Here is a 22,553-nt window from a genome sequence, read left to right as displayed (position 1 = left end):
TGCTGCTAGTTGTTTTTAGTTTATGGCATGCACAAGAATCTTTGCCTGGGGGACAAACTGCTTCATATGAGATTGTGCTAGAGTCCCAAGAGCCCGTCTAATGGAAGGGTATGTAGTCATGTGCGTGACTACTAACAGCATGATGAAGCATCTCACGTCATCTCAGTCCAGTTGAGGTTTAAGAAGAGGAATCCTTGTGTGCCCAGGGGAAATGGTATAAAGCACCATGCAGTTACACTTAAAAGTATATAGTTAGTCAAAGGTCTTTGCTGTATGTATGTCACATGTTATCATTTTCTGGAAGATGTTTTGTTTTGTACCTTTTGCTTTGTCTCCTGAGATCAGCTATAGCTAAATAGAAAAATCAAAAGTTGTATAGAGCCCTGGTTCAAAAGTTATGCTCGACATAGTTACGTAATAAAACCCAAGCTGTGAGTCTCTACTATAGTAGCTGTACTAGTTACGGTTAATTTCACGCTATTTAATTATCTAAATAAGTAATTGTGGCCTGGAAAATGTCAATGTTGGGTGGTTTTTGCAATAAGTTTGGGTAACATTGCATTTGTACCCCTGCCATGCATTTCAGCCTTCCATTACTTTTAACCATCTGTTATGACTCCTCTGCTCACTTGAGAAAATTGTTTTTATGAATAGTAAATATCAGCTTGTGGTCTAACAACTGACTCAGGTTTGTGGGAGTTGTGTTTTCTTACTTTGTTCATGTTTACTGGGGTTGTCCACAGTCTCTCCATGTATTCCAAAGAAACAGCAGAACTAGCTCCTGGTCTGGAACAATTCTTGTTTGGGAATTCTCAGTTGGGAATTTAAAGTGTAGAGATTTCCAGTTTGTTTTTTTAACCTTCAAAATAAGTGTTTTACTGAAAACTCTGTTCTAACACATGTTTTACATAGAAATGCTTTCAACTTCTTATGGCCTTCCTCAGTTGAAAAAGTTGCTGGGTTGTCATTCATTTTGTTGTACAATATGATTTATTAGCAAACCAATTTGGTAATTAAATAACCATTTAGGTATTATTTAGCAATGAATTTATGCTGGTTTCCATAACTAGTAAGTAAACACAATTATCTAAGCTATTTGAATTTGTCAGCTTGGGCTCTGAGAAACTTAATGGCTACAGTTCTCTCAGATTTTATAGACCAAATGATTATTGACTAAGAAGATAAACGGCAGACTTAGTAACACTTCAAATAATTAATAAGTTGCAGCTCTATATAGGATAGCAGTTGAGAAAATACTGGAATTTAGAGTTTACCACTGTCACTTTCTTTAAATGTGTCTGACTTACTTATAATTTTTCTGACTGAGTTCTTATCAATGACTTCGAAAGAGTTAAACAATCCAGTAACTAAATCCACACCTTCCACTCCACTTGCTGTGAGTTGAGAAGAAGTAGGATTTTAGCTGAGACAGTAGACATTTACTTTATTTTTAGCAAGCTGAATTGTTATAGAAATTGTTAAAGAAAGCAGCATCTGTCACAGACTTGTAATTGTTTTACAGTTTGCTTTAGGACATTTACAGTTGTCTATTAACCATGACCATCAAAGATGTTTCTCGCTCCAAGTATGGCATAATATAACAAGCTGTGAGGACTTACAGCACTGTTATTCTCTTTACCACAACAAAGAGTGACAGTCCCACAGGTTTTTTTTTTTTTTTTGGAGGCCCCGGTCTCTTGTTCTGACAGTTTAAACTTCAAAGGAGAGAGAAAACATATTTGAACAACCTCTCTCACTTATTTTTCCTCCTTGAGGGCGTCAAGCTGTCCTTCAGGCATCAGTAGACACATTAAATTTATGTGTTTCGTACCAAACAAGAATTTGGCTATGTAGTGACTACTTGTTAAACAGCAAACTCCAACATGGCGGCACACCAGACACAGGCTGCTTTGAAAACACTAAAGGACTTATGCAGCTCAATTATTCTCCCATGTGACAGCAAGATTCAAGGATTCTGATTAAAATGTAAAACACAGTTTTGCATTTCAGTATTCACCTTTTAAAATATTGTCCCCCTCAGGAGGCCGGTTTAATAGGTATTGCTGGGGTTTCCATTTTTTTCCCATCTAACGTTTGTCCTAACCTTCAGTCATATGATTGAGACTCCATCTGACTGCCTGGTGTGTTCCCTGAATTAAAAGAAATCTATAAATATGTATGCTTATACTGTAATGTGTAAACGTGCTTTCAGTTAGCATATCCTTTTCTTTCCTTTGGGGAACAATGGGGTATGTATGGATTTACAGCACTGAAGAGAAAATGAATACACCTCAAAATGACACACTTGGTCCCTTTTCTGCCTGTGAACCTTCTGGGGAAAGTCTGTGATCTTCATTCCTCTCAGTCTGATAAAATATGCTTCCAAAATGCTCGGGATTTGCCTTGATTCTGCTTTTTATTGTTAAAAAAACAAGTATTAGGTCTGCAGCTACTAGTCAATATATTGATTACACGTTAGAGATGAGAAGAGTAGTAGACACAAATATTGAGAAATGAAAATGCTCAGCATTGACTAGAAGACTAGAAGCCTTTTTAATCAAGCCGATTTAGTTATTAAAGGTTATTAAAAATGACAGATGAAGTGAACACAAGTTTAAATCCATTATCTACTACTCGTAGGCTCTCGTATTAAACTACATGACAATTGGCTCAAGGAACGATTCAGGTTTTCCACAGTTTTCTTCCTGCTACACATTGTTTCGGAGAGAACTATTTTCTTGCCGATCTGAGCACAGAGAAAGAGCTCTAGTCTGAGATGGGTTGTGTGCTTGACATCAATCACATGTGGGATCAATTATATTGCACAGCTGTTGAGTTTCCCATCGGATTTAACCAGCTCTGTATTATAGAGTATACAGTTTGGATCTGATGCATTGTTTACACCCAAAGTCTGGAGACTTTCCATATGTTCTCCTAATCCAAGTCACCATCTGATCCCTTTTCAGTTGGCAAGTAGAGCCTTTCGATTTTTTTATTTGTTTTTTAGTTTTTTATTGATCCCCAGTCTTGGCTTTCTGTAGCGTTGGCATAGTGATTTACTCATTATTTCGGATATATTATAGCCTGGCCAACTGAGAAAGAACCACGATGACTTGCTGTATGTGCTATTAATTATTGCTATTGTTGTTCTTGTTGTTGTGGTGAGGATGAGACTGACTAGTAGTAGTAGGTCTCATGTGAGACAGAGGAAAGGACATTCAATTAATGTCTCTGGCTTAAACAGATAAACATGTATGCATTCTTGTAGTTTATCGTCTCACTCAGGGTCAGAGTATTTTTTGTTTTGTTTTGTTGTTTTGTCTTTCTGTGTGTATTTCTGTGTGTATTTAGCACGTTGAGATTACAGGTAGCAGCGATGGAAAGAGCAGAGGGAGACAACTTGAGAAGGTCATTTAGAACTTTTGCATTTCATATTAGCACCAAGTGAGATTTGTAAGTGGGTACACATTCAAACACATTTGAAACGATGTCAAATATCTTTTAGTACAAACCAAAAGGAAAAAAGACTAGATAAGGTGGCTTATCCAGGTGGCTTACTATCATTGAGAGAGGAACATCTAGTTAAAGGAGTGAATTATTGTTTTAAAAAATAAATTGTTGTTGTCATACTTGATTTATTGTTCAGGATTCAGTTCTAAACTGAAAGGACTCTTTCAAATTCAAATGAAAAGGTAACCTGTGAGGTTTTCCTCCAAACAAGGTTTACGTTCAAAGGGACACCTCATAGCACATTGTGTTTCCTACCTCATTATAATTATAATAATATAATAATAATATTATTAATATACATTGATAAATATCAATATTAAAAAAATACAGTAAGATAATAGGATAGCAGTTTTAGTCCAGATCACCCATCCCTCCTAGTCAATGCTGTTGACTTCTTTTCAGCTCCTATTCCTTTATATCTTCTTTTAAAACCCACACTTGAATACAACTCATTAACAAGTCGATCCTGTCTCCACTTGTCTGAGTGTAAAGCAGTGACTCTGTCTGAGCAGCAGTAACAAAGTGTAGTATTTGATGTTTTCTCTGTGGTATAAAAGAAGCCTCTGTTGCGATGTCTGTGTTTCTTTTCCTAATATAATTGTTCCAGTGCAACGAGAGTTTGCTTACCTTTAATGGCAGCTTTAGATGTAGCCTCTCCCTCCAATGCCCAGTTTGCCTGTTAGTCGCTTTGCTGTGCCTCACAGTAGTTTAATTTGCCTGGTGAAGAGAAAAGCACTGTAGGATAAAGTCATGTGAAATGCTTATAAGTCACGTTCTGACAGAATGCATAATGGATGAGAGAGTTAAATGAATATAGCATATATGTGAACCTGGCTGTCTTATTTCATTAATGTCTGTTTATATGAATTCACTACCATGGCAATTCTGGTGCAGGATTGAGGTTTAAAGTCTCAACAGATTAGCTCATATGAAAGTTTAGCACCCTTTGCATTTATCATTTTTATTACATCATACAAATTTTGCTCCCTGCTGTCATATGGCAGTAGAATTATTATTACATTGTCTAAAACGCTGCAGGAATTGTACCAGTTACTCCTCGTGATGGGCTTAATTCCATTACCAGTCTAATTAGACAAGCTAAAGTTTAAATGCTTTTTTTATGGTGACATCAAAGTAGAATTTGTCTTCAGCAAATACTTTTAAAATGAATATTTGATCAAATGTTTCTTTCATAGTTAGAGAATCAAATCAAGATTTCCATAGTAACTGTTGGAAATAATTTGGCCTTTTTGTGTTTAGAAGTTTCTGCTATGTTACACTCTAATTAGGTTTTTATCAAAATTGTTCTTAACTTCATTTACGTGTCAGATTTTTACACATCTAAGAATAGATAATACAAAAAAACGTGTACATTTCTCTAACAGACTTGAGTTCTAGTACAAGCAGGTGATCTGTGACTGCTCTCGTGGGGAATGTCACATTGATCTTGATGTCAACCTTGATGATCTGCACCAAGCTGTTTAGCTTTTAAACCACTGGGCCCCAAACACTCAGACACAAACAGACAAGGTTCAGGCCACAGTGTCACAGAGTACTGTCATTTCAAACCTTTGCTCACTTTTGAAGTGTTTCCCCTAGTTGCTCAGTTCTATAGCAAATGTACAGATTTGATGTTAATCAAGTTTCTCATAGCATAGATGTGTAGCGGGTCTAAATGTGAATTTTGTTGGTTAGTAGCCATGGAGTACACTTTCTCAGACTGTATATCAGCAGTTTATTGCACGGCATCATCATAACTTCCTGCAGCTGTGGAAGAATAAGCATTCATAAGGTATTTGGCAAGCAGTAAATATTTCCTTGCTTTCCCAAGAACGCAGATGCATAATAGTATTATTGTATTCTAGTGCATTAACATTATGTACTAATGGTAAAGAAATTGTACTTGCATCTGCATGCACATATGCTTCTTGCTTGTGTAATATAAGGAACAGTTATTAAATGCTCGTAGCCAGCACAGCCTCACACAGTAGAGCCTCCTGTTGCTAAGATATGCACGAGCCCTGCTACACTTGTTCTTGAAAAACATCTCTTCTCACCAACAATCAGACTTAATAAAATATTATATCCAAAACAAATAATACCACATTTGCTTTGTACTTCTTATACCACTTTTTATAGAAATTGAATATGATGCTGTGTCCAGTATATGACAAAATACCAGTCATTGTAAACAGAAGAAAGAAAATTCAAACCGTTCTCTTAAAAGCACAAGAAAAATGTAGGAAATGTAACAATGTGAGCATTGATGTTCACCCTTTAAAAGTAAAAGTAGGTATCTGCTACCATTTTGATAACCCAATCAATATTTATTTCTTACCAAACATTCCCTGCAAATGTGATTTGTGACTGTTCATTTTTTTGTGTTATTCCATGTGTCCCACAAAACAAAAGAAAACAAAAATAGTTTTGTTGTGGAATTTAGTTGATTGTAACAGATACTCCAATGTTTCCTGACTTTTTACTGATACAGTTAATATATTAACTAAGCAAAGTTAATAAACCAACATGGCTACACTCCACATTGAAAAAGGTATATCAGTTGTCTCCTTAGTAAATGAAAGAAAAAAACTGCAGGTGTTGGGTGTGCAAACTTTTTAGCTTTTTTAAATTATTAACTAAGGGGTTGGAAAATGAATTCATAAAGTTATATTACGTTCTAGAATATAACATGAATATAGTTGCTGCATATGCACGGTGTAGCCTTTGCTCTGGCTCCTGATGCTCTGTCGTCTATTGTATTTCTGTCAAGATAAATGTTCACGAGGATTACAGCATTAAAGCTATTTCAGACCTGTTTATGCAACCCATCTTTTAAAAGTAATAGGATGCTGTATTGAACCTTTGCTGCTTGTACAGTAAATGCATACAAAATTAAACATAGTTCAATTAAGCCAGTTGGTTTTTCCTTCCTTTAGCACAACCGACGATAGAAGATTGAGTTGCCTGGTAAATCATTTGTCTTTAAAATGTTGTGGTAATAGAATTGGTTTCTACCACACTGAATATTAGATCCCCTACTCACAAATCAGTACTTACTGATGCGACTTAGCCATCAATATTCCAGATCTCATAGTGTACACCCCCTAAAGGTTAGTTGAAAAAAATGCTGTATATTACTTGTGCATTAAAATGAGAAACTCATCTCTCAACTGATCAGTAATAAGATCTGTAGGACTTTTTTTTTTCCAGTTTATTATTTTAAACCTGTATAGTGTAAATATAAAAAAGGTATTTAGAATAAAATGCAGATTGTCTTCCACTGCCCTAAGCAACTCAATTTTATGTCAAGCTTCAGACAATTTCATGTACTATGTTGCCTTACTGCTTCATCAACCACTACGTTAGAAAATGACTATAGTTTTATATCATATGATGTTCATTGTTCATCATGTATGTTTAAACAAGCCAGCGAATGAAATGGTCTCCCATCCTTATGGGTTTACCCAACTCTGTTGCATCTGTGTTTCTGCCAGAAACAGCCTGCCTACCAAAAATGCAAACAACTTCTAAGTCATCCACATCCGCACTGCCGTCATTGTGGGTAAAAGCAGGTCAGCCACCGTCTCAGTAAACTGGTTTATTAAAGTCACTTCCTCTCTTCAAGCCCATCATTTCTAGTGATTAGCAGCAGCTGTTTTTTTTTTTACATCATTAAGATCAATCGTGTTCCTGCATCCTGTCAATCACGCTTTCCTTCTTGTAGATGTCAGAAGTAAACAAACAGCTGTGGAATAAACAGCAACTTGAACATGTTGCACTCATTTTTACACAAACTCAATACTTAACAAAATCTTCATTAGTAGTGCCACTTTTAAATACTCTAACTGAAATGAAGTAAAAGTACTCTACTGAAATAATATAATGTATCTTGAACAATAGTGATTATGGTAATTATGGCAAAGCATCTACAGTAATTAATAAAAACTAAGGGGTCACTGTTGCTAAAGGTGGAGCTAATATTATCTTTATGTGGTGATAGGTGGTTAACCTACAATTCGGCCTCAGCATTTATTAGTTAGATAGATACATAATTAATCCTCCCTAGGCTGTGTTAATGTTGTAGATGATCAGTATATATGACCAACAGTACACTTTGCTGCTTAGTTTTAAACCTTAAAGTGGTAAAATCCCCCCAGAGTCCTCATCAGGCAGTGTGTCAGGTCGTTTTTTGTTGATTTCGTCACCAAACACTAGTTTTACTTATCACTTTGTTGACATGTCCCGTTAGTTATATTAAAGATGCCACAGACAGCTTCACATCATATTATTGAGTACTTTGATAGTGTTTGTGTTAAGGTCACAGCTCTCTTTGAGAACTCTTCTTTTTCTCTCTTCCATGCCTTTTTTTTATCTCCTATCCTTCTTTCTGCCCACACATATCAGAGTAATCTGTTCTTGTCTGTCACCTCTCTCAGCCCGATAAGGAAGGAAAGAGTCATGCTCTGTCCAGGAACGAATGTTCCTCCTAGACAACATTGACACAAACAAGTGCCTCTGCTACATTTGGGCAAAAATAGCTCTTGATAAGGCAATAGAAATTGTGAATGCTTCCGATAACTAATCTGACCTGGGAGGTCTATAGTAAGACTTTTTCCCTCAGTGAAATAGACATTGATGTCCCTCAGCTGCTTTTTCTCAGTTATTGCCTGTTAAGACAATAAATTTATGTTTCAAGTAGGTTGTTGTCATATCAGTGGGTTTTATGGCTCTGCAGCTCTTAATGTTTACTAGTGCAGCATCAGCCTTCATAGCTGAGTCCTAATCATGCAGTATTTTTTTTAGAGAGGCAACTGCAGCATACAGCCATTTCAAACCCAACACCAAAACTCATTTAGGGAATTGAAATTGGGCATTTAGCTGTACTTGCTGAGCAAAGACTGTTGGAGTCATGACAGAGCCACTTCAAGTTTTGTTTTAATTAGTCAACAATATTATTCAATCCCTCTCAATGTTGAAAATGTGCTTGGATGAATGAATAAATGGACCATTTTGTCATGTTTAACATGACCATTGTTGAAACAAAAGGAGTTTTTGTCAAACCCAGAACCCTGTGATGGTGGGTGCTTGCAGATAGAAAGCACTGCTGCTTCACAGCTAGAATTAAGACATTTAAATTTGATAACATTTGCTTTCCATTAAACATGCTCAGGACTCAGAAATTGTCTCTGCTTCTTTGCAGTACTAAAATCAGGAAGTACCAGCTATTTATTGAAGGAGAGGCAGTTTATGCATAACATTGCTATCCTACTTGCCTGACTTGTTATTTGATTACGGTCAGTTGGTTTGCAGAAATTGATGTGTTTGATATGGTGTGTTTCTGACTGAGTGGTCCACTTTCATTGATCCGGTACTCTGACAAGTCTGACACATCTGTCGATCCATACCACCACATGTGCAATCTGCTGAAATGGATTTATTTATCATGTGGACCAAGTAAGGAGTCTACGTCATCGTATTCTGCTGAAGGTCTCTGTGGTTCAAATGAGTGAACAAATGAATGTTTCCAGTTCTGTGGAGGGACTACTGCGAGCAGTGGGGTTTATGAGTGTGAGTTCCTGATTGGACTATAATCAGATGTGAATTACTCTTCTGGTTCTGGTTATCTTTTCCAATCCAATTTTGCAGGAGATAATTCGATTTGGCAGCCTCCACTTCCTCCACCTCGGTAAAACCATTGGTCACCTGTTCGACACAACGGCAACATAGATTCACTCCTAGCCATCAAATTGCAATAGCTCCGCTTGCAATGGACCCTGGACCTTCTGAATGTACCTGTTTTTCTCTGAGTTTTTGAGCAGTTCTTCAGAGACTTAGAATGTTCAGACTTTAAATTCTCTGTGCAGGAAATGGATGCGGTCATCTTTCACTCTGGTGTGTAGGGTAATAAAATTGTTTTGTAACAGTATAAAGCCATCCTTTATCCAGTTTTAGTAATTCCATTTTGAGATTACAGAGAGCTAGACGGGCCGTTATACGTTTAATATTGTGTCACAACAATTATTGCATCCACCTATACTCAGAAGTCTTAGACTAGAGACATAAATTATTTACCACAAGTACTGCAGTATTTTGCTGTATTTGCCCACTTTGCTGGGTATCTTCACAAAAATATAAAACACTATAGGCTAATAGAGAAGTCAGTACCAAATTATTGTAGGATAACTGGAGTAACACAGGTAGACACAGACACGTTGACAGGACAGTGGATATCGGATGTGCTTGCATGGATATTGTAGACCAACCTATTTCTATGTAATTATGTGTGCAGTAAAAATTTGAATGTGCATGTGTGTTGTTTTTTTGTTTTTTTTATCCCTGCTACAGTAATATTACAGCACCTGTGAGCTAACTGGTCCCACTGTAATTACCAAAACCTCCCAGAGTGATGTTCTTATATTTTGAAGAGGATCTCGGAGTTGCTCTTCCCCACACAGGAAGAGCTGCTAGTCCAACTTTTATTTATCATGTCGGTGTGAAATTTGACTTTTGTGTGAAAACGAAGGAAGTGAAAAATGTTTTTGCTAATCTGATAGACGGAAGCGTGTTAACGCCAGCTTGTAGCCCTGTTTGGAAAGTGACGTGAAAACGGAAAATAAATCAAGCCATCAGCATTACGTTTCTAAGGATCTCTCTGTCAGTCTCTTTGAAACACTCTGTTTTATAGTCTTATTTATCAGAATATATTTAGTGGATTGATAGAGAAATGGCAGAGGAAGTTTTCCCCATGAGGCCACGCTGTCCTCAGGCCTCTTCTGTCATCTTTACATCTTCACTTTGTTTTCTTCTTTTCTGGTCTTAAATGAGATGTGATGTAGTATAGCACTCTGGGCACTCTTCACTGTGCCATCACTAATCACCAGACCCCTACCAGTTTTATCATAATTAACAGATCAAAGAAGTGGAGAAAAGGGCAGTCATACATTATTAAACAGATACAGTGTGTGTGTGTGTGTGTGTGTGTGTGTGTGTGTGAATGCATATGGTTGTGTATATTAGGCATCCAAGTAATAGAAAAGTAATACCATAATCTTTCCAACTAGATTTCTGTATTTTCTGTAAAACGTCATTAGACATTAGTTGTACAAAGTATTTTCTAAATTAAATGCTCTGCTGCTGCATACACTTTTTCATGTTGTTATGTTCTGCTCACATTCAATGTGTTTACATGCACTTAAGTAACCAGGTTACCTACATTTCTTGTGTAAGCTGATTTCCTAACTGTCATGTAAACGGAAAACCTGATTTTGGTAAACAGGGTAGTGAATTAGGCAAACATCTGAGCCCAGGTAGAGTTCTGAAAGCACAAATGTCTCTGCCAGCTATACGTATAACTAGGTTTCTAATTAGCTTTCTGTAACAGCACATGTGCACTGTGAATTTTCCAGGTGACCCTGAAGGTGCACTTCTGACCTACCTCCCATAATACGAATCGCACACACAGAGCAGAATTCAGGAGAATGTCGGAGAGGCCTCTGCTATTAGAGAGCACTTTGCTTTTCGTGGACAATTCACACATCCTAACAAATGGATGATGCCAGATGCCAGATATCTCCTCCCATGATGCATTTCAGACCAAAGAATCATAAAGTAGTCAGAAACAATTATTTTCACTTTTTTTTTCTTTGATAGAAGGACATGCATCGAAGCTTAATTACTCTCATTGGTCTGCTCAACCACTTTGTGTTCAGGGATGACATTATATTGTACACTAATTGCAGCCTTTCCCAATTCCTACTTTGTGATAATGACTATCATCAGGTCTCTGCTGTATCCATTGCTGCAATGTTCTTAGTTCACTTTGAGGTAATGTCCATTTTTTGCTTCACTCTTCTTTCATTTTATCACATCAGCAACACATCTGTCTTAGAAAAGTGACCTTTTCTTTTTGTTTTCTTTCTGTTTTCGTGCCTCATCATTTTAACTTCCTCTCGAATTCCTTCTTTAGAGGCTGTAATAAACCTGTAGTTAGCTGTTAAAACCATGTGCATTTTAGACTAAATGGCCCCTTGCGTCTCTCTGCCTGCTGTTGGGGCTTACGGCCAATGGGCCTTAAAATGACTTAATTTCCTATCTGCCTCCTGGGGGAGCTTTTAGGGAAGCTAAAAGCTGGTCACAGCCCGCAGAGAGTGAGTATCAGGAAGGCCTTTGGCTGTGGTGGACCCCAGTTGAATCAAAATTGCTATCGCTTTAATTGCCATGGGCAATATCTACACAAAAATGTATCATGGTGATACTAGTATAGAGTTGCACACAGGGCGGTCTCTTAACAGCATGTCCATTAGCATTTCTTCCTTTTAATAATTAATTTTTTTATTATTTTGCTTGTTACACTTGAATTTTATTTCTTTGTGCTAGTATGAATTGTTATATCATTTGATGCATTAATGTCTTAAAATGGTAGCTTGTCAATTGTTTGATGCCGATTAACTTTCTGCCAGTGGACAAATGAAGAGGCCATTATGAAACTCAGTCTTACCTGTTCAACTCTGTGCTCAGAGATCAGATTGTCAATCACTTTGTGACATTTACATTACATGACTAAGAAAATCAAACTGTACTCCGAACAGAATGGCATAATATTAATAATTCCCATTCTGTGCAGAAAATGGCTGCAAACCAAAGTGCTCTAACCTGTATTTTAAGGTAATTCCCTCATTGGCAGTGTTGTCCCAGGCTCCTATTCCTTCATTCAGACAAGGTTACCTTAAGTGCCTTGCCCAGGCCTGGGTGTGTGCACGCAGATGCACTTATCCCCGTGTTGATTTTTCAGCACATGTTTGCTGTCTCACCCTCAGCTCTGCATTTTGATGCAGTGGTGTAGGATGGTTCCTTCAGCCAAGGCTGACTCCTGTCCTCAGGGTCACTTTGGTGTAGCACATTTTAAAGCTGTTTATCTGTTTATCTGAAACAATGAGTAGCAGCAGTCAGTGCAAGGTGGGCAGTATGAAAAAATTATAGTTTATTACAGCAAAAAAAAGTAGCCTGACAGAAATTGGATACTTTAAATAAACGAGAGCTGAGGGTTCACCTTAAACTAAAGGGTGTATGATTAAAAGGCAAATGCTTTGTCACCGGGGTCAGAAAGACTTAACATCAGCCAGTTCTTGCAGTACATCTACAAACATAAATGACCCACCTAGTCAAATGCATGAGCAGCAGTATTTGCAAACTTTTTAATTTAATTATTGTTGAGACAATTAATTACCAACCATTTTAAGTGAACATCAGATCAGATAGTTATTAAACGATGATAAATTACTTTGGACAATAAAAAATGAATGAGTTGTCTAAATGGAATTTTACATTTTTGGAAATGTATTAATAATCTATTAATCAATTTATTATTTTAAGTTGTACTGCTGATTAAAATAACATTGTCAGCTTCTGTAGTAGAAGTATGTAATTTAAGATGTTGATTACAGCTTAACGACTTTTAACGTTTTATTTTATATAATATATATATATATAATATAACGAACAGAATGAATTTGTGGTTTTATTGAAGCAAAAGAATCAAACAAACTAAGAAAATTTTGGGGGGTTCTTACTGTAACTGTTACGCAGCAAAACAAGATTTATTTCTTCATCCAATATAACAGTTACCAAATGCCAGGCCATCCCTTATCATCACATTACCTCTAACCTGTTCTATTGTCAAGGTGGGACATTTGTAAGAGTAAAAGCTAAATCAAAATTATCCATTCTTTTATTTTTATTATTCATTTATTTTTGTTTCAATTTTTGACTTTTTTTACCGGCTAAGCAAGAGGATCTACTTAAACTTAACACCTAACCCTTTAAAGTGTGTGTGTGTGTGTGTGTGTGTGTGTGTGTGTGTGTGTGTGTGTGTGTGTGTGTATGTGTGTATCCACTACATCCAACCACTAAAGCGATGACAGTTAATTTACTGTAAACTGTAATAAACCTGCCATACATCAGCTCACCGCCTCTCCTCTCCCACTTCATTTTAAGTCCTCGAAAGTGTCCTCGCTTAATAGGGTTGTGTTCGTTAACAAGCCTGTGAAGTCCTCATCAGCACCAGTATTGCAGTGACACAGACACAGGCCGTTGTATCAGGCCTCTCTATGGCAGTGACAGCAGACAGCTCTGAAATTAGTAGCTCAGAAAGGGAGGCAAAGAAGCAAACAGCATTATTACACATTGCCAGCTGTGTCTGAACACCAGGAATACCAATAGAGTGGTTGTTGCGCAGGCACACGCTCGTTTATACACACCGAGTGTTACCTCCACAGTGGGCTCTGCTGCAGACCTTCTGAGGTGTGAAGTGTGTGCAGGGTGCAGCGCTTCTCATTATTAACAGTAGTGTTGGCTTTGGCATTGGGAGAGAAAGGGGCAGCTTGGCTTAGCCAGCAGTCAGAGCAATTTACAGGTCTGTCAGAGAGAAAGAGGTTGACCAGAGGAGAGAATTAGAGAGCATTTAGAGCTTTGAAATAGACTGCAGATGTGGAGGATGCGCCGCTGGTGATTGTATGATGCGTACATGTTGACTTTACTGCAGGGTTCTTGTTGTGGGGATGTTTGCTTTATTACCCAACACTTGGCAGGAGTCTCAGGTTGTGGGTTTGAGATGAGTTGTGCATATTTTTCATTCAGATTTGGAGATTTTTTAAAGTTTTTCGAGGTTTAGTATCAGAGTGGCTTGCAAATGCCTGATAGCATCAGGATTAGTTCGTAGTGCCATGATAATCATGTTTTCCGCAGTATTATTTCCTTACTCTGGCTTTCAAATGAAAACTCCTTCAGCTGAGTACTCAATGGCTGACAATTTGTGTGGATATAGAGCCTCTCCCTATTTGTAGCAATCTGCTTGTGTCATTGAAGGCAGGATTCTGCATTTGTATTAGGGCTGAGTATTGAACTATGATACGTTTATGATACCAACTGAATTGCTTTGATCCTATGAAAAATGCCTTGTCATTGGCTGGCAAGGCCTGACAGTGCAAGTGTTTCATATGCGACTGAAAATTAGAGCGTTTGAATGTAAAAAAAAAAAAAAAACTGTTTGGGCAGCTGGTGCGACTCAGAGTTGGAATGCCAATCAATTCTCAGTGTTTTATTAGCACTTGAAGAAAGCAGTGAGTGATACTAGCAGATCCTCTCTCTCTGCTCTTTTATGACTGTGTGGCTCAGTGCCACACACACACTCACATGAAGTAGACACTGCAGGTCAAGGGCAAAACAGTCTGTCAGCCATTAAACATGCACAAACCTGCAGCTTTCCCCGCAGTCGCCCATCCACAATCGAGAGCATAGAGTGCTTGTTCACTAATTGTTAGTCGCTATGAGCAGTAAAACTAGAGCCGTGTGTTCATTAAAGTTAGGCCTTATTTCACAGATAGTATCTTACAACTGATGATGTTTCAGTGGAGTCTTCTCTGTGAGAGAGTGCTCTGGGAGAAGGTCCTTCCCTCTGCCAGCAGGAATTGAAAAATACAGAAACCTATTTTAAATTTTATTAAAGCTAATTTGTCTGTATAGAAAACCATATCGACTAAAAACTAGTATGAGTACTAGTATTGATATTTTAACAATGCCCAGCCCCAAGGTACAGGCAAACTGAAAGAGTCAAAAAAACAGACTGCAAAATGTGGACAAGCAGAAAGGGAACGTTAACATCATGACATTATTTTAAATGACATGGTTGTTGAGATCACTATGCTGTCAGATTGACTGCAAGATCACAGCGTGCCCTCTCCTCCCCCTTCAGACTGATGCTTTCTACAAAGGAGGTGGCATGAGATGTGTAACGGCACCACACTGATAAAACTCATCTTCTAAATGACACGATTTCTCTTCTGCCATGACCTGCAGCATAATAATTAAGAGGTCACAGGAATGATACTAACTCTTCTCCCTGTATTTTTCTGTCTGTCTGCAGAAGGGATCTGTAACATGACAATGGACTCCAACTCGATGACCATGCCAATGTCAGACCCCAATGCCTGGGCAACAGCCATGAACAACCTGGGGATGCCTCCTATGGGACTGACTGGTCAGCCACTCATCCCAGGTACTGCACCACATTACCTAACCTTCATGTCATACACACAACACCCAGACCAGAGGTGAGGAAAGATGGCGTGTTTAAAGTTTTTCTAAATTTCACTGGCAAAGATAATGTATTGTTCTCTTAATTAGGAGGTTATGTATTTATTTACAGTCCTCCTTACTCAGTTTCCATCAAAGTGGCATAAGGCCACAGCTAGAAGGTCCCCGGTACGAATCTGGTCAATTGGCGAGTGTAAATTGCCCATAGGTGTGACTGTGAGTGAAAATAGTTTTCTGTCTGTGTATGTCTCTCGGACTTGACCCTGAGATAGACTGGTGACCTGTCCAGGTTGTACCCTGCCTTTTGCCTAATAATATATATATGGACTTCAGAATATGCTTTAGTAAACATGATGAGCTAACAAATGTTAGCTTTCACTACCAATTTTAGTATTCGCATACAGTGAATGTGATAAAGCAGTATGGCTGCAGCTTGTTATATAATAAATTACCCTCCGTATCTTGTGCATCTGTCTATTCCCATTTCAGTTTGAACAAATGCAAACACCTCTTTCAAGTTTGTTAGGTTTCTTCTAAAAATTCAACAGTGTTTTTCACATTTCATGTGTATTTTCACAAAATTAGACATTAACTTTATTGTTGAATCGAGAAATCTTTTTTTATCCTTGATTTGGCCCTAACACTCATGTGGCTATAATGAGAATTGTCTGCAATCTTGTTAGGGGCTTTGTAGCATATGGAATTGGATTCTCATGTGCTGTTACATTGGTCATTAAGCATACGTGTTATGGGGTAAAGTGAATGCGTCGCCAAAGCTGGGTCTATAATGTTGTAATCATTCTTAAAGAATGGCATATACAGACATGCAAGCTCTGTGTGACAGCAGCTGAAGTTGGGATCTCTGAGAAAGCAGCATGACTTTACATTAAAATCTACAAGACCAAGTAAATTGTTGATACTCATCGCTTCAATTGTCTCCCACTTTTAGTGATGATGTATGATGCATGAGTCCTAGCGCAGGTTGGGCCAAAATTTTCTGAAACACCCGTCCTGCTATCATCAGGTTATAGTAAATGTAGAGTTTAACCTGTACTACTCTTTTAACCCTAAATTGGGTTCTTGTGGTTGTGTTGATTTTGAAAAAAAAAAAAAAGTTATTATTGGTTTATTAACATCTGGTTAGCAGTTTGGAACCAGTTGTTCATTGAGGAAGAATAATAACATTCCATTCAGTTTATCAATGATCCTGTTATTCGAAGCACAAGGTTGACCTACTGTATTGTGATATACCACTATAACTTCCAGTCTTACCCACCGCTCTGCTATCTATAACATTAGGTTCAGCTGCACCCTCCCACTCTCCATCTCTGAAGAGTTATTTTGCCATGTCTTTTCTCTCTCCTCAGTAGAAAGCCTTTCCCTAAAGCCTTTTATAAATCACTTCCCACTTCTTAGCTGAAATGCACTTTCATATTTGAAATATGCCAGGCTTGTGTGTATTTTTTTGTGGAGATGCATGTGTGTGTGAGAGTGTATGCACTTGGAGATGAACAGTCTTGCAAATGCACCCCTCAAGAAATATTAAGGGAAGCAGACATGCACACAGTCAGACCTGGCATATTTCATATATGGTAAACAAAAGCCTTTCTATTAAAAGAGAAAGATACAAGTGCTAGAGGAAAAAGTAGGGTGCCAGCCTACTCCTCTTGAACTCATCTCACAGTGCTTTAAGGACTCTTCTTTTACAACAGACATTTCCATTGGTCTTAGCAGGAAAAGTTCAGGTGTCACTGCAAACATTAATGTCTCTTTTCCATTTTGTTTATAAGCGTGCGTTGTGTCACCTGTTCTTGTAAGAGATTTATTATAACACTATCACCATCTACCTCAGTCCTGAGAAGAGCTCAGATCAGGTATAATGATTATTGTCCTGTGTGAGTTTACTATAAATACCCAGGGCCTTCAATAGAGCTGGACAGGGTGTGGACTACTGCATCTCCCCGTGGAGATCACCTGGAAAAACTGGTGCTTCCCTTCTTTTTCTTCCCTATCCTCACTTCCTCCCTCCCTCTCAGACCCAATTACCTAACATATCATTTGTGTCTTATTACAGCTGAGTCAGCCATTGTAGCCCAGAGCTGCATTAGAACACGTTCTGCTCCTCTACGCTGCAGAGCTGTGCTCCTTTGCACGCACTATACATAGTTGCACTGAAATAGTAAAACTGCATCTATGGTGAACGGCATGTGTAGCCGTTTCAAACCTTAACAAGTGTCATTAATGAAACTGAAAAACTGTTCATTTAAAGGTAACATTTTTCTCTCCCAGATGAGCAAGAGAACTACTTCTATGTAAATTTCAGTAATATGTTGCGCTTGCATGTCTCTCTACGCTCCAAAGGAAATTCGCATATATTTCTCCTAGGCCTGTACATCTCAACCATGCTTTTTTTTTTTTACTTCACTCAAGTCAAAAGAACTTTACTTGTTGAACCCCAGGAGAAATATGTAAGTGGGAAGAAATCCACTTAAGCTCTTCTTCTCTTGCTTGCATTTTATTTCTCTCACCAAGGTTGGAAAAAAACTCCACAGGTTTGCTAGATTTTCCAATAAATGTACATTTCTTCTAGTTGAGGTGTGTATAAGATACACATTGCGCTCAGCATGGTCTCTAAGCACTAGTGTTTTTTCCTGTTTATGCTTTCTAAAATCTGTATAGTTTCCTCATTTTCATCATCTCTATGAACACAAAGCTTTAGGTACACACAGACCCATAGTTTCATGCACAATCTTATTTTCTCTCTTGTCTTAAGTCATCCAGCACTTGTTATCAGAGCACCTTATGCCTTTGACGTAATCCAGGTGGATTAGTTATTGATTCTCCATCATGCCTGAACATCATCTTTGTCTCCTTTTTGTTTCACCGCTAAACAACAGGGGAGATTTTACAGTCACTCTTTTTCCTTTCCTTTTTGATTTTCCTTCGTGTTCAGGAATGCTTAGTGTTGGTTATGTTTTTTCTATGTAGGTTGGAAAGGTTTATTTTTATATTTGTTTTAGGTTCATTCATTAAAAGAGGCTGTAGCAGAGGCTGAGTTCTTCCATCACACATTGGAGTTTGCCTCTGTTCCATCCACTGTGAGGCTGGAATGTATTTCTTCACCACCGAGCCTTTTCCCTGCCTCTGGCCAAGTGGATTTATCCAGACAGGCAGCTGGATAAACAGACCACTGTGGGCAGAGCCTTCAATACTCTGCAGCCTCACAAAGGCTGGTGCATGTCTTCAGTGATGGCAGTATTGCTGTAGTGGGCGGACTAAGAAGTAGTTGTACATGTAAAAAAGTCATTATTATTATAATTAGATATGTGGTTGTTTAAGTTGTTATTTAGGATAAATGTGTATGCATGTGATGTTCGTGGTGCAGAAGAACTTTTAAGGTAAAACCAATCTTTAAAGTGGGATTCAGACCAAGGGGCCTCTGTTGAAAGATCATGTTTTTGAAGATGTCAATGAGGCAATGACATCTGATCCACGAAGTCCAGTTTGAGTAGCAAGGTAATGCATTTAATGCCGAAACAGTTTAAAATGAGGTTAAATAGACAGGATTTTACAGCTCTGGAAAACTATTAAAGCAGAAACTATTTTAATCTCTTGTTGATTGTGGGGAAATTTGGTGAGCAATCCATTGGGGGGAGTCAAAATAAAGTGGAGAACTCAGTGGAGTTTTTTTAACCTCACAATTTCAATTGTAAGGTGAAACCCTGTTTACTTGTAGAGACCGAGTTTAAAGAGACAAAGTTTGTGTCTATAACAAAATTATAGATGAAATAGATTGTTGTGGCTAGTTATCACATGAATACAAACAAAATGTCCCTTGGATGACAACTGTTGGGAACATAACACGAATGCTTAGCATGCCCAAAACCTGTTGAACAAAACCCCATATATTGTGGGAACTGTGAGAATGGAAAAAAATTGCAACAGTAACTCCAGGAATCAACATCTGGTTTCAACATATTTGACATTTGACAGAGAAAAAGAAAGAATATCCCTTTCCAGGAGCCTGCACCATGTATTTCCCCAGTCTTCATCAGTGTTCTCTCTAGCATGTCCAGACTATAAGCAGAACCAGATGTACAGATATAGAGTTTCTCCTAAACAATTCTCTCAAAATATAGACCTCCCAAGATAGTATTTATTATTCAAGACAATAGACAGTTTTAGCACTTATGTGCACATACAATGGCAATAAGGTGCTACGTTTTTGATTTGAAAATGCAGCATTTAGGTAAGTCAGAACTATATACATAATGTAGTTCATAATATAGTGTGTTTTGGTTGGTAATGGCAGAGGTATTATTCCCCTACACCATCACGTATATAAATAGAAAGGGCAATAGAAGCACCTCTCTGTATAATATAGTCCAGCACCACATTTAGCTGGGCCCAGTAATAACCACAGAATTGAAATAACATTGTCTTGACAATGTCAACAAAAGCTGAACATTATAAACTTCACAAAGGCACAATTTATGCTAGTTGTGTTGAATTCCAACAACTTTTACAGGTGTGCCCAGAGTAGATGTATAAATACAACATTAAGAGGCTTAAATAGCAAACAGTCTATTATATTGATTGGCAAGTCTTACTGAAAGTAGAAGTATTTTATTCTGGTTTCTGGTCTTCTCATTTTTTCTTGTTTGTCTGACCTTGAAAGTTAAGTGCATTTTGCATAACCAATAAACGCACAGCCGCCTAGTCCTGCATACAATTGTAGACCTGTGTAATAGGTTCCCCCAATAACAATAGATGTCTCTGTTTACCGTAATGATGAGGTTGATCGGACAGTTTGGCTTCCTCGCATTTTGAGTCAAGCATGTGTGGAACAAAAGGTGCTAGTTGGCCACACACACAAAAACACATAAACCATTTAACTTTTCACACATGTATTTTATCAGCATTAATTTAGATGCGCATTCTTACGCATGAATACACACTAAAGTCAGACACCCTAGAGAATTCATAAACGGGCTCCGGGGACAAACAACTGTTCCCTGAATAAACAACCGCTCCTTTGTCTGCTCCATCCCACTCATCCTCATCCTTTCACGAAGGTTGCCACTAACCCCTCCACCACTGTACACAGATGCACAAACACACAGAGAGAGAAAAAAATCACCCTGGTTTCGTGATATGAATCAGGGACCTCCCATTCTCACAAATTAGCTCATCTGTATTTACATCAGGAAATACATCAGATGATTAGATGTAATTCTTTTGCCATAAGCATTTTCCGACCCTTGGACTGGAAGCTGCGTCCCCTTCTGCTGACTTCTCAGGATTGCCTCTGGTACAATGCCAGCAGTTTTTGGCTGAGTGTAGGCGGGCAAAGTGAAGAGATGAAGATTCCTTTACTTCAGATTTAAAATATGTCTAGCAAAAAATACATCTGTAGTTATAGGGCTACTAAAATGGGAGTTTCTGACAGTTATTCCTCTCCATGGCAGATATATTGGATTGTCAGCCAGATATTGTAAAAGCTAGATTTGTTGTGGAGATTTGAGTGTGGAGCTGTCAGATAAAGAAGACGGATTTTGGATGGCAACACAAGGAATCGGATTCTTATAAAGATGGAATGGAATAACTTTTATAAACATGAAGGGGTTTTTACTTCTACCCTGCCAGTGGAGAAATGTTCCTGTAAGAGAAATTAAGTCAGAGAGGTGCATATGAAAATGCAAACTGGGTGACTCTTGGCAGAGATTGACCGAGGCAGGTTTCAGCCACTGGTGGGGTTCCAGGTGGCGTGGCTAGCTCGCCTCATTAGAGAATATTATCCAGCATGCCTCACAGCAACCACCTATATCCCCTTCCAACCCCCCTCCACTTTATTGCTGACTGCTAGAAAGAACGTTTACCCGGGGAATCAGAGATGAGAAATAAGGGGGGTGGGTGGGGTGACATTAATAGCCAGGAGCTTCATTCAATCTAATGGCAGTTTTTTTTTTCTCACACCACTTGATTGATGGGCAGCAACAAAATTAATTACTTTGAACAAGCCTCCAGGAGATTTCTTTTCGTCGAAGGACACAATGAAGAAGAACGAAGGGTAGAAGGAAGAATGCATGCAACAAACCTAGACGCCAGATTTGTGTGTATGTATGCACATGCACCAGTGCAAGTTGCCGAATAAGGAAGAGGTGCTTGTGGTCAGTTTTACAGCCTAGGAGAGAGTAGAGCAACTGAAACTCCTAAACAAGCATGGCAAAAAGGATCAGACAGATGTGTGGCTACGTGTGGGTGGACCAGCCCCAGGTTTCTTTTGTTGTTGTTGTTCTTAAAGAGGACCCTTGTGCTCTCTAAATCTCTCTCTGGAGTTCTTGAGTCAAAGAGACCCACTCTGCTCTCTCTCATTTGGTGCACAACACATCGACTCCTCAGTGTTGCATCATTTGTTACTTGTGTTATAATCATATTGTTGTTCTTGTTGTTATTCCAATTGTCTGTACTGTAAATCTACTGCTGTATGTTGGTCAGTTTTGTACAAACCTCTACTGCACGTCTGTCTGTCGAGGGAGGGGAATGGGTCCTCAGAGTTTTCAGAGTTTTCCCATGTCAGATTCAAGAGATTAAAGACAGTTTGCTGTATGCTCTCTAATCTGTAAAACCCCTTAAGGCAAATTTCTTGTGATTTTGAGCTATACTTGAGTTGTTGAATTTGCCTTAGTGAGCTTACACAGCAGGAACATACACAACACTCCACGCAATTCATTAATGATAAAAATTGATCCATAAGAAGATTTGAAAATTCCTTCAAGTATGGTAGATTGGTTCACAAGGTGAATACAACATTCCTTTTGTCTAGGAAGTCATTTATTCAGTGGTTAAATGCACTAACCATATTAACAAGATGCAATAAATCATTGCAAAGGCACCCAACTTAAAACATAATGTGCATCTTGAAGTGCTGATTTAAAAGAGCTGGAAGAACC

The 22,553-nt window shown here is 38.2% G+C and overlaps 1 protein-coding gene across 12 annotated transcripts in view; it reads left to right on the top strand.

Moving 5' to 3' along the window:
* enox2 (ecto-NOX disulfide-thiol exchanger 2) overlaps nucleotides 1-22,553 on the top strand; it is a 152,524-nt gene that overhangs the window by 89,368 nt on the left and 40,603 nt on the right. For 10 of the 12 annotated variants that reach the window (XM_067518684.1, XM_067518687.1, XM_067518683.1 and 7 more), the window contains one exon: nucleotides 15,431-15,562. In XM_067518684.1, coding sequence (XP_067374785.1) covers nucleotides 15,431-15,562 — 132 coding nt within the window. Of the gene's footprint in view, nucleotides 1-15,424; nucleotides 15,563-22,553 lie in introns of those variants that run through there. The other 2 variants (XM_067518690.1, XM_067518692.1) reach the window with 1 other exon arrangement.

Source organism: Channa argus, chromosome 10 (assembly GCF_033026475.1).
Source record: "Channa argus isolate prfri chromosome 10, Channa argus male v1.0, whole genome shotgun sequence".
Lineage (NCBI taxonomy): Eukaryota > Metazoa > Chordata > Actinopteri > Anabantiformes > Channidae > Channa > Channa argus.
Note: the sequence above shows the minus strand (reverse complement) of the source record. Positions and strands in the feature narration are given on the sequence as shown.